Source organism: Zingiber officinale, chromosome 8A, assembly GCF_018446385.1.
Source record: "Zingiber officinale cultivar Zhangliang chromosome 8A, Zo_v1.1, whole genome shotgun sequence".
NCBI classification, from domain to species: Eukaryota; Viridiplantae; Streptophyta; class Magnoliopsida; order Zingiberales; family Zingiberaceae; genus Zingiber; species Zingiber officinale.
Genome location: NC_056000.1, coordinates 134,726,505 through 134,745,214, shown reverse-complemented (window position 1 = coordinate 134,745,214; position 18,710 = coordinate 134,726,505). Strand labels below are relative to the sequence as shown.

The 18,710-nt window shown below is 42.2% G+C and overlaps 1 protein-coding gene across 1 annotated transcript; it reads left to right on the top strand.

Moving 5' to 3' along the window:
• Positions 1-453: 453 nt before the first annotated feature.
• On the top strand, positions 454-1,569 carry LOC122011300 (transcription termination factor MTERF2, chloroplastic-like). The gene has a single exon (XM_042567687.1). The coding sequence runs from the start codon at positions 454-456 to the stop codon at positions 1,567-1,569; it is 1,116 nt and encodes a 371-aa protein (XP_042423621.1).
• Positions 1,570-18,710: the final 17,141 nt, after the last annotated feature.

The following is an 18,710-nucleotide window of genomic DNA, read 5'->3' as shown; positions in this document are numbered from 1 at the left end:
TCAAAACTATATATATAAATTTGATATGCTGTGGATGAAATGCTGCGGACTTCATCTGTGATAACGATCTAGTCATCTGGATTGAATTCAAGAGTCTCGATTCATTTATTATTTGTTTGACTCTCGGATTAAGCTAATTAAATTTTACTTCTAGGATTTAGGGTTTTGATTACTGTGTTCAAATTAAAAAAATTAAAATTAAAAAAAAAAAATAGATGTCGAGATATATAATTAGAATGTCTAATAATATTTTTTTATTTATTTTTTTAATTATGGAGTTAAGTCAATTAAATTTTATCTTGAGAGAGTTTAAGAATAAATTTATAGTATTTAAGGTTAAAAAAACAACGAATAGTGAAGGTAGGCCGGAAGATGTGATTGAATTAGGGCTTTACGGGATCAATTTAGGTCGACTTCACGAGGACGCTTGACACGCGCCCTCGAATCCACGATATGTTTCACTCCTTGGTCCGCCGCTATGCCCTCCCTCCTCCGACCCAACTCCTCCGCGTCTTCTTCTCCACCGTCACTTCTGTCTCCTCTTCAGGCGCTACCGCTTCTACCGATACGCACTTCCCGGTCGATTACCTCGTGGATACATGCGGGTTCTCCGCCAAGGATGCTTCCAAGTTCTCAAAGAAGCTCTCCCGCTGTCAGTCCACCGAGAGAGCCGACGCCGTTCTTGGATTCCTCAGATCTCGGGGCCTAGATGGCGCTAATATCAGAAAGCTAATATCTTGGAGGCCAGTATTGCTCGGCTGTAATGTGGAGACGAACCTCGCTCCGAAGTTCAATTTTTTGCGCGACATGGGGTTCTCTGAGTCCGACGTCGTCAATGTCGTTATGCGGCAACCCTTCATCATTTGGCTCAACGTCCAGAACACGCTTCTTCCCAGATTGAAGGTTTGGGAAAGTTTATTTGGATCGAAGGAGATCCTCCTCAAGAATCTCCGGAATTGCGGATTTTTTTTTAGCAGCAACATTGAGAATGTACTACACCCCAACATGAAATTCTTACGGGATGAATGTGGTATTTCTGAAAAGCGGGTTTCTCTTATCATTAAATTTCACCCGAGCTTCATCATGCTGAACCCAGACGCCCTCCGGGCTCTGGTAGATAGAGTTGAGGGGATTGGAATTACCCGGGAATCTAGAATGTTCCTCTGGATCCTTGATGTGCTGCACGGGGTCAGCAGGGAAAAATTTGAGGCCCATGTCAAGCTCATGAACAATTTTGGCTGGTCAAATTCGGATTTCAATACTGCAGTCAAGAAACAACCAAGTTTTCTAAAGCTTTCCACAGAGTCATTGCTGGGAAAGATGGAATTTTTGGTCAAGGATGTTGGGATTGCACCTTTAGACATTGCTTACCACCCGAAGCCTTTAGCATTAAGTTTGGAAAAGAGGTTGATTCCTCGATTTCGTGTGATGGAGATATTGAAATCTGAAGGGTTATGGAAGTCAACAAACAAGCTACATGGATTTTTCTCATCATCTGGTCCATATTTTTTGCAGAAGTATGTGCTCCCTTACCAAGATAAATTACCCAAACTGCATGAAGTCTTGTGAGTTGTAGCTGAGTTTGCAAGGAATATCCAACAGGGGTACATTTGGGTATGAGTTTCTTTTCTAGATAAGTAATGATATTGAACCAATCTTGTTCTAGTTTCTCATATGGTTTACTTGATACTTTCCTGGCCGGCCAATTATGAATGTAATTGCTAATATGGACATGAGGATGTTAGTCTTTTCCATATTCCTTTTTTACTACCTGATTGACTTGCAAATCACTTATTCTAGGAAGTTGTCAGTTGAACCCCTCGCAAATAGAAATTGTGTTTTAAAATGTGAAAAAAAAGTTCTTTCAGCAAAGTTTTGGTTCATGTGGTACAGTGACAACTGCCAAGGTTAGTGAGAAATCACTTTCCTTCTATCTCATCTCTTAATATTGTTGAAAGCTGAAGGAGAATAGCATTCTAGTTAGAAGCTTCTTTGTTGAGCTTCATTGAAAGAGTCACTCTTATTATGTGGATAGAGTCTGCCACCTACTTAAATTGCCTTTTTTTGTTAACACAATAATTACAAACTCTATTTCTGAATGTTGCCAATTACAAATTCTTATATATATGTGAAGCACTGTTTGTCTGAGATTCTTCTTGTATAGTAATTTGAATTGTAAACTATTATAAATTGGAGTTAACAGAAAAAACAAAAAAAGCTTATTTATTATAATGCAAAATTATCTAAAGCTCTTATACTCTATATATTTGGTTGTTCTCATACTAAACAGCCCCTTCGATCTGTTTTACCTTTTATTATTTAAATTCTCAAAAGTATCTCGTTTTACCTCTTATTGCTTAAATTTGTTGATTTTACGTGTTTATTTATAATTGTTTGATTGGATTATATTGCTGGATAATCTGTTTCTGAGTTTGTGTTTTCTTGCATGTTATTGTGTTTGTGGAAAAGGGCATTCTAACGTATACAGTGAAAAGAGCTCTTCTTTTTCAAAAAACAAAAAAAAAAAAACAAATGGTGTTTCATTTTCGAAAATAATTTTACTTTCAGCATTGTTGTAGTAGCTAATTGTAACGGTTACAATATATAGTAGCTCAATAACGTTGTTCCTTGCTTTTTAAGGCTATTGGAGTAGTTACAATTAATTGTTACAATGTGTAACAGTTGCTTTATATGTGTAATAGTTAATACGATTCTATTATAATATTGTAACATATATTTAGTAGTTTCTACAAAGCAGTTATTCAATAATTTTTATAATTGTTTTAAAGTGATATTGATAAAACTTAAATAATTTTGACAAGTTAGTAGAGGATATTTTGATATAATAATATTTAGGATTTAGGATTTAGGATTTAGGATTTAGGATTTAGGATTTAGGATTTAGGATTTAGGATATAGGATATGAAGTTCAAGGTTTTAGAATTTAAAGTTTAATTGTACTTGCATCACAATTATTTAGTAACTTTACTATCTAATAATTTTTTAAAATTATGTTAACTAATTTGTCATAGTTTAATAGTTTCTCAACTTTGTCCATGGCAAATTAGTTATAGTTAATTTAAAGTTTGGATAAAGAAGGAGTATTACGTTAGGTTATCAATCAGTATTAAATTATGATAAATATTCAATGAATTTATTTATTAAATTATTGTGCTAATGCTAGGTTATTCTCGAAAGTAACATGTTGTAGGGTCCAACTGTAACGTCTCAGCAAGGAACATTACATCTTCAAAACTCGAGTATAGTGTTAAATATGCAAGAGTTTACATTATAAGGTATGACTATAATGTATTGGCAAGGATCGTTATAACTTCATGAGAATTTGGGTGTAGTGTTAAATAGGCAAGATTTTTCACATCATAGATTAGATAAGAATAAATACTATAGAAAAACTAATAGTCTAAGATTTGTAACATTAATATATATGATGATTAAAGAAGAATTAGTATTTTGTGTATACAAGAGACAAAATAGAAAGGCGAAAAGACAGAGATGATAGAGAACTCGGGTTAGTATATAGGAAGAATAAAATAAGAAATGGAGTGGATATTATTGTAGATAGTTTGTTAAAAGATAAAGTTGTAGTACTAGTTAGAAAAAGGGATAAAATTATAACCCTTAAATTACCGCAAGTAGAATTAAATGAAATTACCAAATCAAAGTTTTGGGAAGACCTAGATGAAATATTACAAAACATTCTGTCAAATGAAATAATTTTAATATAAGGTGATCTAAATAGGCATGTCGAAGTGAAAAATGAGGAATACGAAAGGTACATGAGAGTTATGAGTTTGAAACTAGAAATGAAGAAAGAAAAACTATATTTGATTTTACAATAGCATATAACCTTATATTAACTAATACGTTTTTTAAGAAAAAAGAAGAACATTTAATCACATTCAAAAGTGGGAATAAAAAATTACAAATTGACTTTCTTATGCTTAGAAGAGAGATAAAAAGATTTGTAAAAATTCTAAAGTCTGTTAGGATCTTCGGATGGCTAGAGAGGGGGGGTGTGAATAGCCTCCACTAAAAATGTCAATCAATTCGTCACAAAAGCTTGTTAGCACAGCGGAAATAAACAAAAATAAAACTGATGTAAGGAAAGAAGCACAACCCACAGCTTACACAAGTATGTACGAGGTTCGGGGATAACTTGCCCCTACTCCTCGGCGTGTCCGTAAGGTGGATGATCCCTTGATCGTTCGGTAGATCACATCCCGGACAAATTCCGGCTAAATGTTTCTCCTTCTCGGTGGAGTAACCTCTCCACAAAGATCACAAAATAGATTTGAAAGTAAAGCACAATGACTTACAGATTTCAGTGGCTAAAGGATTGAACAGATGAACTTACAGCCACGAAACAAAGTGCACGCAAAGACAGAAGGAATCAGCCAAGAGCTCAACAACACACAACCTCTTGCTTGATCGAACGAGAGCTTTTTCCAGAACCTTAGCAAACCTCTCTTCTTCCTTCTTCTTATTCTGCTTTCTCACTGTCCCGAATCACTGTCACCTGTGTCGAATCGCTGCAACCAACTCAGGCGTCGCCAATCACTCTTCCTTCTCATCTGGTTCTCTGAACTCACACCAATACCATCTATGGTCTTCACTGGTGTCTCTGAGCTCGAACCAATGAGCAAGAGTCCAACTGATCGCGGTCAGTGAACGTTGAAGTTCGAATTGCATCACTTGCAGTGAAATACAGCATAAAGGGCACTTGTTCTTATTCTTCTGATGGAGCTTCATTTGAAATTAACCAATGGCACGATACCTGCAACCTGTAACTTAAAAATCTCACAGAAGATGATTTGATCAGGTGAATCAGAAGTGAATCAGAAATATCAGAGAAGCAGCAGAAACAAATGACAAGTTGTGGATCGGTCAACAGACCGATCCATTGTCTTCCGGACCGATCAGGACATATCCTGATCGGTCTAGGAATAGTCTGATCGGTCTGTGGACCGATCAGCCTATGGGTGGATCGGTCCACAGACCGATCCCTCCTCTCGCTTTGAGTCCCAGTCTTTCTGATCGCTTCTTTCTGATCGGTCTGGAGACCGATCAGATAACCCACAGAGTGCTTCTGTGTGGTTACTGATCGGTCCCCAGACCGATCAGATAACCCACAGAGACTTTCTGTGTGGTCATTGATCGGTCACGAGACCGATCAGGTGACTCATGTATCACTGGATCGGTCTGCCGACCGATCCAGACAACCAGAGTATCACTGGATCGGTCAACAAACTGATCCAACGTCCTTGTGTTAGTTTTAGAGCCTCCCATCCCTAAAACCTAACGTCTTCCTGGTCCAGAGAACGAGCTACCAAGCCCTCTCTGACCTAGTCCGGAGAACGAGCTACCGAGCCCTCTCTGACCTAGTCCGGAGAACGAGCTGCCGAGCCCTCTCCGACTTCGTCCGGTCCAGAGAACGAGCTACCGAGCCCTCTCTGACCTAGTCCAGAGAACGAGCTGCCGAGCCCTCTCCGACTTCGTCCGGTCGAGAAAACGAGCTACCGAGCCCTCTCTGACCTAGTCTAGAGAACGAGCTGCCGAGCCCTCTCCGACTTTGTTCGGTCCAGAGAACGAGCTACCGAGCCCTCTCTGACTTTGCGTGCCAAGTATCCGTACTTGAACTTTTCCTCTCCTCATGATCAACCTTGATCATCAATCAGTCTGAGTTTAATTAATATCTGATACAAACTTAAATCAGTGTCAACATCAAAACAACAGCCAGGTCAGACTGTATCAACAATCTCCCATTTTTGTTGTTTGACAACACGATTTAAGTTTAGATCAGAAATGTTCATATTTCCATATTTCCCTAATTTTTAGGGGAATCAAGATCCTCCCCCTAAAGCCAAACTTTCATTTATCTCTAAACTTAGTTATTCTCTCCCCCTTTGTCAAACACTGAAAATGTGCGAATTAGGTAAGAAAACTTTAAAAGACTCCCCCTTAATCCATACTGTCTTTTTCTTAATTCACCTAGAACACCCTCTAAGTGTATTATAAGACAATGATAAAGAAATAAGAGACATACAAGACATGGCATATGAACAGCATATGAAAAACCAATAAGGAGTGAAATATAGAAAAAGAAAATAAACAGTATAAATAGAAGAAATCAGTAAGTATCCAGGACAGACATACATATCCAACAACCAACATCCAAAACATAGACAGTCAAAAAGACATCATGGAACAATGTATATCAATCAGCCTCCTCATCATGAGGAGCATCAACATCATCAACGGGAGGAATGGATCCCTGAGGTGGCATGTCGCTGCTCGAGGATGGATAGCCCGGGAAATCCTGCGGAGGTGGGTATCTGGCCATCCAATCCATAATCGTCTGATGTGTCGCCAGCTGCTGACTGCGTAAATCATCGTAGCATTGGTCAATCCGGATGCGCAACCCGTGAAGCTCAGCAACCAGTAGCTCATCGTGCCGATCAAAGCGACTCTCCAGCTCGGCGATCTGCCAGCGTAGATCAGGATCGACCTCTCCATCGTCAGCAGCAGGAGGAGCAGCAACAGGAGCAGCTGCAACCTGTCATGGAGGTCTCCGTGGTAACTCACCTAGAGCTCTCGCATCCTTCCACCAAACATCCCCATTTTGTCCTATGATTCCAGACTTGGAAAATGCCCGCTTCTCAAGTCTGTAATCCTGTCTGACCATCTTGACTATTCTACCCTTAGAGACATCAATATGAAGGATCTCGAGCCAATCTATAATTATATGCCCATAAGGCATATAAACAGTGTAGCCGCTCGGCTCACTATAGGAGATGATCGAAGAGTAGATGCTAGACACGATGTCAAAGTCGAGACGCCGACGCAATCCATAAAGCATCAGACAATGATATGGTCGGATCTCAGACAATGGTTTAGATGTGATAGGCAGAAGGCAGTTTGTGACAATTTTAAAAAGAATGTAGTCTTGAGGAGATAATCTCAAGGCTGCAAAAGTAGGAAAGTCAACATCTAGCTCATCAAGGCCACCCGGTCTAGGATGTCTGAAGAAGTACTCATAGATATCGTCAGATGAGATATCAAAGGGTGGAGGTAAAGGATCTGGTAAGTCAGGAAATATCGAAAAGACATTACCGGAACACCTCCGACAATCGAGATAGTCAAAGAAGGATGAGAAACTGAAATCAAGAGTCCGCTTAGCAACTCTTGTTTTATAACCTACATCATTAGTCTGATGAAGGTTGTTATAAAACTCAGAGACCAAGTCATAGTTGATATCCGGTTCTAAGTAGACAAGTGAGTCAAGTTTGTAGTAGGCAATGATTTCAGACACAGTTGGACAAAATTCGTCCATGAATTTACGATCTACAGACCTACAAGGGAGTAATTTAAAGGTTCTTTGTCTAAAGGCTTCCTCAAAATTGTGGTTCGGGAATTTCCCGGAAAGAGATGGTTGAGGTCGGGAAGGAGCCTTAGACCTCGACTTCTCAGGTGACTTAGAGGTCCCCTCACCCACTGGTTTCTTTCTAAGAGTTAACAAAGTGATAAAATGGAGCAAGTAAGTGAGCACCGGAGCCACCCGAAACAAAAACCACAGATATGGTGAGAAATGAAACCGAAATGCCAAGTTCTAGAGAAGTAAGGAGTTACCTTGGTGCCATTGAAGTTTTGGCTAGAGCTTTGGCTAGGGTTCCAGCGTGCAAAGAGAGGAGAAGAGGTGAGGTGTAGAGAAGAGTCGGCTAGGGTTCCGCGTGAAAGAGGAAAAGAAGGGATCGGGAAGATTTAAGGGTTTACTGATGGGTGTACAGTTGATGAAATGATCGGACGGTTGTCCGATCAGGAGGTATCAGGAGCTTCCTGATCGGTCCTTGGACCGATCCAGGAACATCCTGATCGGTCCGCAGACCGATCAGGAGACGATCAGTACTCGCTGATCGGTCCCTGGACCGATCAGGGAACTTCCTGATCGGTCTGTAGACCGATCAGAAAAGGATCAGTGGCCTTGCGTACCGGATTGATCTGATCGGTCTCCGGACTGATCAGGGAACTCTCTGATCGGTCGGTAGACCGATCAGAAAGTGATCAGTAGCGGGCTTTGCGTGCCAGGCTGACCTGATCGGTCCGTAGACCGATCAGTGTCTGATACTTAGATAATTTCAGTAACTGAAATTAGTAATTTCAGTAACTGAAATTCATAGAGATGTCCGATAATTCGTGGAAGTTTCTCTAGGAGAACTTCCAAGTTCAGAACCTAGAACCTGGAGAATCTACAAGCATAACGATTACCTAAAAATTATGGTCTGGACTTGTGTATAGCCCTAAAGTTGCAGACATTTAGAACACAAACAACTTAAGGCCTGCAAACTGAAATTTTCGATCTTTGTTATGTTTAGTTTCAAGTTTGTCAAAATATAACCAGCTTGCTATCATTCTTTCAAGGACTTGTCCTAGTATCAATCAAAATCATGAAAAGCATCGTTTAAGTGTATCAAACAGTCCATCAACCAAAGTTTCATAATTTCTAGGTAAAGGTCCAACCAAGTTTCCTTGGTTAGAATATATGAGTAAGATCTAGGAACCAAATACACATGAATTATGTAATGGTCTTCCCCATACTCAATTTATGTCTCTTCAACCTAATTATTCAAGGGATGCATGATACATTTTGAATAATTCGGCTGATTCTAGCATCTCACCCCATTTCTAGCAAACAAAAATCATTTGTTAAACCTTATAATTTGTGTGAGATGTTCCCAAGTTGCCCAAATTAATTTCCCTATTTCTCTTGTTGTTTTAATTGTCCTTATTGATCATGATGAAGTCCTAATAGCCTATTGAGCCAAACACATTCCCAATTCTCTCCTCAAATGGCTAAATTCATTTTCCGGAAGAGGTTTGGTGAAAATATCGGCTAGGTTTGACTTTGACTCAACATAGGTGAGTGCAATGTCTCCCCTAGCTACGTGATCTCTAATGAAGTGGTGACACACTTCAATATGTTTGGTCCTTGAATGATGGACTGAGTTTTTTGTTAGGTTTATTGTGCTGATGTTGTCACACAACACTTGCACTCCCTTATACGAAAGCCCATAATCCTCTAGAGTGTGGATCATCCACAATAATTGTGATATACTCTCTCCCATGGCAATGTATTCAGCCTCGGTCGTGGAGAGAGCAACACAATGTTGCTTCCAACTTGACCAACTAACCAATGATGAACCTAAAAATTGGCAACCCCCACTAGTTTTTTTACGATCCAATTTGCACCCAGCGTAATCGGAGTCGGTATAACCTATCAAGTCAAAATACTCCGTGCGAGGGTACCATAGACCTACTCTAATTGTGCCCTTAAGGTATCTCAGAATTCTCTTAACTGCAATTAAATGAGATTCCTTGGCACAGACTTGATATCTAGCGCACATGCCCACAGCAAAAAGTATGTCCGGCCTACTAGCTGTGAGATATAGAAGACTACCAATCATGCTTCTATATTGCGTTAGATCAACTGGTTTTCCACTCTCATCATTGTCTAGGCGAGTGTTTGTCGCCATTGGAGTGGATACTTCCTTAGAGTCACTCATTTTGAATTTCTTGAGCATCTCTTGAGTATATTTTGTTTGATGGACATAAATGCCATCTCGAGTTTGTTTGATTTCAAGTCCAAGGAAGAATGTCAATTCTCCCACCAGACTCATTTCAAACTCACTTTCCATGTGAGTGATAAATTTATTCAAATAACCATTGTTATTTGAGCCACAAATTATGTCATCGACATACACCTGGGCCACAAATATGTTTTCACTATCTCTACGCAGAAATAGTGTTGGGTCTATTTGACCTCTCACAAAACCCTTTTCTAATAGGTAAGTTGACAACCTTTCGTACCATGCTCGAGGTGCTTGTTTAAGCCCATAAAGAGCTTTCTTGAGCTTGTACACGTGGTTTGGAGCTTCGGTATTCACAAACCCCGGTGGTTGTTCAACATAGACCTCTTCTTTAATGAAACCATTTAAGAAGGCTGATTTAACGTCCATTTGATAGAGCTTGAAGCCTCTATGTGCAGCAAAAGCTAGCATTAAGCGAATGGATTCTAATCGAGCCACGGGAGCATAAGTCTTATCATAATCGAGACCTTCGACTTAACTATAGCCCTTGGCTACAAGTCTTGCCTTGTTTCTTACTACTTCTCCCTTTTGGTTTAACTTATTTTTGAAGACCCATTTGGTTCCAATAATGGTGGTCTTCTCAGGTCTAGGAACTAAGTCTCACACTTGGCTTCTTTCAAATTGACCTAACTCATCTTGCATAGCTATGATCCAATCAGGATCGTGCAATGCCTCATCAACTAATTTTGGTTCGATTTCTGAGATCAAGGCGACCTCATTAGACTCATTTCTAAAGAATGACCTAGTCCTAACCCCTTGTTGAATGTCTCCCACAATCTGGTCTTGGGGATGACTAGAGGCTATCCTAGATTGCCTTGGTGTTGGCGGTGCCTCATGAATGGTCTCACTAGACACAGGCAAGGGCTTAGTATCAGGTAAACGATCAGACTGAGTCCTCTCTTGCCTTTGCTCATCGTCATCGGAGTCAACTTCGACTCTTTCTATGTTTTGATCATTTAAACTTAGATTTCTAAGTTCAAATTGAATTTCTCCTACATCCCTTGATTGATCATTTGATTTAGGGATTTCTTCAAATGCTACATCAGAGGACTCTTCAATCAATTTAGTCTTATTGTTGTAGACTCGATAGACTTTGCTGGTTAGTGAGTACCCGACTAGTATCCCTTCGTCAGCCTTAGCCGTGAACTTTCCAAGATGATCCTTGGTGTTCAAGATAAACACCTTACAACCAAACACCCTAAGATGTTTAATTGTAGGGGGCTTCCCAAACTAAAGTTCATGGGGAGTCTTTCCTAAAAACCTATGTATCAAGACTCGGTTTTGCACATAGCAAGGGGTATTTACCGCTTCAGCCCATAAATAGCTCGGTAGTGAGTACTCATGAAGCATGCTTCGTGCTGCCTCTTGCAAGACTCGGTTCTTTCTCTCCACAGCCCCATTTTGTTGTGGGGTCCTTGGAGTAGAGAACTCATGTCTATACCCTTTTTCTTGACAAAATTCTAAAAATCTATGGTTTTGAAATTCTCCACCATGATCACTTCTAATTGTTTTAATTGTTGTTGATTTTTCATTTTCAGTTCTTCTACAAAAAGAAACAAAAACATCTATAGTTTGATCCTTATTTTTCAAAAAGAAGATCCATGTATATCTAGTAAAATCATCAATGATCACTAAACAATATCTACTCCCATTCAATGAAATAACATTACTGCAATCAAATAAATCCATATGCAATAAATCTAAAGCAGTAGATGTACTTACAGCGCTTTTACCTTTATGAGCCGCTTTTGTTTGCTTACCCTTTTGACATGTATCACATAATTTTGTCTTTTGATACTTGATGCTTGGTAAGTCTCGCACTAATCCTTTGTTGACCAGCTTTCGAATATTCTTCATGTTTACGTGGGCCAATCTTCTATGTCACAACCATGATTCTTCTTCTTTTGACATAAAACACTTAGCAGAGGCATTAGTAGCACTTTTAAAGGATACTTGGTAAATGTTATCTACCCTTGTGCCTACTAGTACCGTGTCAAGTGTGTCAATGTGTTTGACCAGACATTGACTTGAATGAAACTCAATTGTGTAACCCGTATCACACAATTGGCTGACACTTAGGAGATTAAAAGTCATCCCCTTGACTATAAGGACATTTTTGATTTGGAGACATTCGGATATTTAAATATCTCCAACTCCTATAACCTTAAGACTACCATTATTACCAAAGGACACATTACCTCTATTCTTGTTTTGAAGGGTAGTAAAGAGTGACTTGTCCCCGGTCATGTGCTTGGAGCATCCACTATCAACAAACCAAGTTGATAGATGCTCCCCCTTGACAAATGCCTACAAGACACGAAAGATTGATGTTTTAGGTACCCAAATTTTGGGACCTAATGCATCTACAATGAAAGACCTAGGAACCCATGCCTTGGTCACACCCTTCCTAGTCTCATGAACCCTAGAAGCATGTGATCTATGAAATTGGGTTCTAAACACTAAGGAAATGAAACTAGACTCCTTAGGTTGGTATCCTAATCCAGCCTTGTTGTAGACTACCCTTTGGGCATTTAGAATCATATCTAAGGTCTTAGAGCTAGTTGAGAATTTCTCAAGCATTTTCTTGAGTTTCTCAACTTCACTCTTTAGGGCATTATTTTCATCCTCAAGAAGCTCTTGATGAAGGTCATCAACCTCATCTTCCTTAAGAGTCTTCAAGTGTTCTACTTCTTCTTTTAATAATTTGATTTCAGTTTTTGATTTCTTAAGCAGTGTAGATAAATGAGCAATAGTCTTATAGCATTTTTCTAAATGTGGAGAGGTTACCTCTTCATCATCCGAAGATGATGAAGCCGCGGTTGATGTATCACTTCCGGAGTCCGATTCCTCCCTTGCCATGAGTGCTAATTGACGAGTGCTTTTCTCCTTTTCTTCCTCCGATGAGCTTGAGGAGGATTCATCCCAAGAAGCTTTGAGAGCTTTCTTCTTCTTGGCCCTTTCTTCCTTCTTCTTGAGTTTCGGACACTCGCTCCGATAGTGTCCTTTCTTGCTACACTCATAACAAGTAATGTTAGTCTTATCAATATTTTGATCAATAGACTTACCTTTCCCTTTGTATCTTCGGCTCCTTCTCATGATTCTTCTCACGAAGTTGGCCATCTCGCTTGATGATGATCCTCCTTCATCATCGGACTCGGAGGAGGATAAGGATGTAGGAATTTCTTTCTCCTTCTTCTTTTCTTTCTTCCTTCTTCCATCCTTGCTCTTTTCTCCTGCAACTAAAGTAATACCTTTCTCTTTTTGACCCTTATTAGTAAGTTCATGAAGTTCCATTTCACAAAAGAATTCATCTAACTTGACATTTGAAAGATCCTTAGAGACCTTGTAGGCATCTACCATAGATGACCACAAGGCATTCCTTGGAAAGGCTTTGAGAGCGTACCTTACGAGATCGCGATTTTCTACGCGTTCATCCACGGAATGAAGACCATTGATGATCTCTTTGAACCTTCCGTGTAGTTCACTTACCGTTTCACTCTCCTTCATGGTGAGATTTTGTAGTTGGTTTAAGAACAAGTCTCTCTTGGCGATCCGAGAGTCTCGAGTTCCTTCTTGGAGCTCGATGAGCTTGTTCCACAAGTCCTTTGCACTCACAAATGGACATACCTTGACAAGTTGATCTTTGGCTATTAAACATTGTAGGGTGACCACCGCCTTGGCATCGGCTTGTCCTTTGCGAGTTTGCTCGGCGGACCACCTTGACGACTCTAGTTCCTTACCTTCTTCATCTTTCGGTGGTGTGAAACCTTCCTTGATCGAGAACCACATGGAGATGTCGGTCTTGAGATAATAATCCATACGGCTCTTCCAATATTGGAAGTCCGCTCCATCGAAGTAGGGTGGGCGATTGGTACTAAAACCTTCCTTCATAGCCATCTTCTTGCTCTTTCGGGTGTTACTCCGTATGAAGAGCACCAAGCTCTGATACTACTTGTTAGGATCTTCGGATGGCTAGAGAGGGGGGGGTGTGAATAGCCTCCACTAAAAATGTCAATCAATTCCTCACAAAAGCTTGTTAGCACAGCGGAAATAAACAAAAATAAAACTGATGTAAGGAAAGAAGCACAACCCACAGCTTACACAAGTATGTACGAGGTTCGGGGATAACTTGCCCCTACTCCTCGGCGTGTCCGTAAGGTGGACGATCCCTTGATCGTTCGGTAGATCACACCCCGGACAAATTCCGGCTAAATATTTCTCCTTCTCGGTGGAGTAACCTCTCCACAAAGATCACAAAATAGATTTGAAAGTAAAGCACAATGACTTACAGATTTCAGTGGCTAAAGGATTGAACAGATGAACTTACAGCCACGAAACAAAGCGCACGCAAAGACAGAAGGAATCAGCCAAGAGCTCAACAACACACAGCCTCTTGCTTGATCAAACGAGAGCTTTTTCCATAACCTTAGCAAGCCTCTCTTCTTCCTTCTTCTTATTCTGCTTTCTCACTGTCCCGAATCACTGTCACCTGTGTCGAATCGCTGCAACCAACTCAGTCGTCGCCAATCACTCTTCCTTCTCATCTGGTTCTCTGAACTCACACCAATACCATCCATGGTCTTCACTGGTGTCTCTGAGCTCGAACCAATGAGCAAAAGTCCAACTGATCGCGGCCAGTGAACGTTGAAGCTCGAATTGCATCACTTGCAGTGAAATACAGCATAAAGGGCACTTGTTCTTATTCTTCTGATGGAGCTTCATTTGAAATTAACCAATGGCACGATACCTGCAACCTGTAACTTAAAAATCTCACAGCAGATGATTTGATCAGGTGAATCAGAAATATCAGAGAAGCAGCAGAAACAAACGACAAGTTGTGGATCGGTCAACAGACCGATCCATTGTCTTCCGGACCGATCAGGACATATCCTGATCGGTCTGGGAATAGTCTGATCGGTCTGTGGACCGATCAACCTATGGGTGTATCGGTCCACAGACCGATCCCTCCTCTCGCTTTGAGTCCCAGTCTTTCTGATCGCTTCTTTCTGATCGGTCTGGAGACCGATCAGATAACCCACAGAGTGCTTCTGTGTGGTTACTGATCGGTCCCCAGACCGATCAGATAACCCACAGAGACTTTCTGTGTGGTCATTGATCGGTCACAAGACCGATCAGGTGACTCATGTATCACTGGATCGGTCTGCCGACCGATCCAGATAACCAGAGTATCACTGGATCGGTCAACAGACCGATCCAACGTCCTTGTGTTAGTTTTAGAGCCTCCCAGCCCTAAAACCTAACGTCTTTCTGGTCCAGAGAACGAGCTACCTAGCCCTCTCTGACCTAGTCCGGAGAACGAGCTGCCGAGCCCTCTCCGACTTCGTCCGGTCCAGAGAACGAGCTACCGAGCCCTCTCTGACCTAGTCTGGAGAACGAGCTGCCGAGCCCTCTCCGACTTCGTTCGGTCCAGAGAACGAGCTACCGAGCCCTCTCTGACCTAGTCTGGAGAACGAGCTGCCGAGCCCTCTCCGACTTCGTTCGGTCCAGAGAACGAGCTACCGAGCCCTCTCTGACTTTGCGTGCCAAGTATCCGTACTTGGACTTTTCCTCTCCTCATGATCAACTTTGATCATCAATCAGTCTGAGTTTAATTAATATCTGATACAAACTTAAATAAGTGTCAACATCAAAACAACAGCCCGATCAGACTGTATCAATAAAGTCATCTTGGAGAAAACTTAACTACTCAACATAGGTTAGTAGTGTTGGATATATGCCTTTAAGATAGTTCAATAGAAAGAAAATACATACGACTCCTAAAATTAAATGGTGGAAGTTAAAAAATGAGAAGTAAATATATTTAAGGATAAAGTAGAAGTACAAGCATTAGGTGAAATATACGATGACTCTATTATGACATGATTTAGACCAGATATCATTGTAGAGATATATGAATATCCTTCAGTCCCAACAAAGATGATATCAAAGTTGAAAATAGTAGCTAAGAGTGTAGTCAGTGAGTCAAAGGGATATATACCACTAAGTAAGGAATCTTGGTGGAGGAATGAGAAAGTACAATAGAAAGTGAAGGAAAAATGAAAAGCTTATAAAGAATTATATATTTGTAAGAATGAGGAAAACTTAAGAAAATATACAATAACCAAGAAAAAGGCTAAGCAAGTAGTGAAGGAAGCAAAGAATGAAATTTTTGAACGATTATATAAAAAATTGGATAAAAAGGGGGAAAGAGACTTTTATAGAATAGCTAAAGTGAGAAAAAGAAAAATAAGAAATCTTATCCAAATAAAATATATTAAAAATGAATGCAATATGGTACTAGTAAATGATAAAGAAATAAAAGAGTAGTGGAAGATGTATTTTTATCAAATTTTAATGAAGGTTTAGGTGACCAACTTAACTTAAGTAATTTAAGTAGGTCAAATGAGTATAAAAATTTAAATTTTTATGGTAAAATTTAAACTTTAGAAATAGAACAAGCTTTAAATGGTATGTGATCCGGCGGTTAGAACAGGGGACCCCCATTCGGAGGGGCCAATGCCACGCTAGAGCCAAAATGCCAAGTGGCCGACCGGAGAGGGAGGGGCCGACCTCCCGACCGGCCCCGGCAGACCAACCGGTGAATAGCCGAGGGCAATAGGTGCCCCCACTGAAGTCGTAGTTTCGACGCTCAATGGAACAGTAGCAGGGAGCCGAGCGGAAGCCCTAAGAGAAGGTGACATACTGCTAACAGGCCCTGCATAGTACCCTACCGAAAATATCCCCAGCATATCGATGCATACGGCAGGCCGACGAGAGGGGAATTCCGTCCGGCTGGCGCATAAAATGAGGGTCGTCCGGACGTCACTCCCCGTCCGGACGGACGTACCGGCCTATGGGGTAGGGAAGGACAAGGACATCTTCTGACAGCTGTCAAGTCCCAGGGCTATGCCATACTCTTAGTCTGATAGTTAAGTGTTCTCTTGTCACATCGAAGACGTGCTTGGACTGTAACAGTATGACGTCAGGTAAGCTTTCTGACAGACACATACCGAGGTATGGGCTGCGGACACGTAGGCGCCTCGGTGGACGTACAGGAGCTCTTTCACCACTCTATATAAAGAGCCTCATACTTCGCCGGAGGTACGCGTTCAAGACCTTTGGAGCCACTTTTTTCACTGTCTGCTTGCCTGACTTGAGCGTCGGAGGGTCGCCGCCGGGAACCCCTTCCCGGCCCGACTTCTGTGCAGGTTCGCCGGAGCTTCGTGAGACTAGCCGGAGATCTACATCGGCGACCCGGAGAGCGCCACGTGCCCAGCGCCCATTGATTCAACATTCGGACAGGATCAATTTGGCGCCGTCTGTGGGAACGCTCCTGCATCCGAACGGAAACAATGGACGAGGCTGGACGACAACACACGGTGATGCTTTCGACGGAGGAACTCGACGCTCTGATCGAGTCAAGGGCCGCCAAGCTTGTGGAGCAAAAACAGAAAGCAGCAGTCGAGCGGCTAGAACAGCAAGCAACGTCAGCGTCTGGTGGGCGAGCGGAAGCACCGCAGGCCACCGTTGCATTTCATCGGGCCCTATTCCGTACGCCTGAAGCCGCAGCAGCTAATAGAGATCGGGGATCATCTTCTGATGAAAGGCCTAGACGAGATGACAAAAAAGGAAAAGCACCCCGAGCGGACGCGTCGCCCGAACGGATTAATCGCCAATTTTCAGAGGCTATTCTACGAGATCCTCTGCCCAAGCACTACGTGCCTCCGACGATTGGCGAGTATAATGGGACAACCGACCCGGATGATCATCTGGGTAAGTTTGATAACACAGCTACGCTCCATCAATACACAGATGGAGTAAAGTGCCGAGTTTTTCTTACCACTCTCTCGCGATCGGCCCAACGGTGGTTTCGGAGGCTACCGGACGGATCCATCACAAGCTTCAAGGATTTCCGGACGGCCTTCCTCCACCACTTCGCAAGCCGTTGGCGCTATCAGAAAACCAGTGTTAGTCTGTTTGCCATCAAACAGGAGCCGAGAGAGCCGCTCAGAGAGCTTATATCCAGCGGTTTAATCAGGTGGCCATGGATATTCCAACGACCACCTCAGAGACAATGATGAACGCATTTACACAAGGACTCGCAGATGGGGACTTCTTCCGCTCGCTCGTTCGGAAGCCGCCTCGAGACTATGACCATATGCTACACCGAGCCAACGAGTACATCAACGTGGAGGAAGCTCAAGCGGCTCGGAGAAAGGAAACAACAGCTGATCGGACTCCCCCTGCCGAGCAGAAGCCTCACAGCGCTCATCAACCGCCAAGGGGACCGAGGGCCGAAGCAATCCGCTCCCCCCATGTGAGGTCCAATGTGCAAGAAGTAGCAGCTGAGCGACCCAAGCCAAAGAAGAAATGGACTCCTATGTTCTGCTCAATCCACCGCACGGACACGCATAACACCAGAGATTGTCGGAGCCTTCCTTTGATTGCTCATCCTGTTCCTCGAGGTGGCGGTCGTAGATCACCGTCATCTGACAGGCGACAAAGGCCTCGTGTAGCCGAGCGGACAGTAGCTGACAGGCGACAACAACAGACGCCCGAGCGGCATCGCTCTCCGAGACGGGAGAATCCCCGGATGTCTAGGGAACGTCCCCGTTCGTCCGTTCGGGAAGAAGAAAATAGAAGCAATGCTTCCCGAGGCGAGATCAACATCATAGCTGGAGGGCCGACCGGAGGTGATTCCAACCGAGCAAGGAAGGCGAGCGTCTGGCAGCTCCAAATTCATGCAGTCGGCTGCAGCCAAGAGCGGGCAAGCGGACCCGAAATCAGTTTCGGGCCTGGGGACTTGGAAGGAGTTGAAGTACCCCATGACGACGCTCTCCTCATTAAAGCGGTAATAGCCAACTACACTATTCACCGCGTATTTGTTGACACAGGAAGCTCAGTCAACATCATATTCAAGAAGGCGTTTGATCAGCTACAAATTGATTAAGCCGAGCTGCTACCCATGACAACCCCCCTATACAGGTTTACGGGTAATGAAGTTCAGCCGGTCGGACAGATCCGGCTGGCTATCTCGCTGGGAGAAGA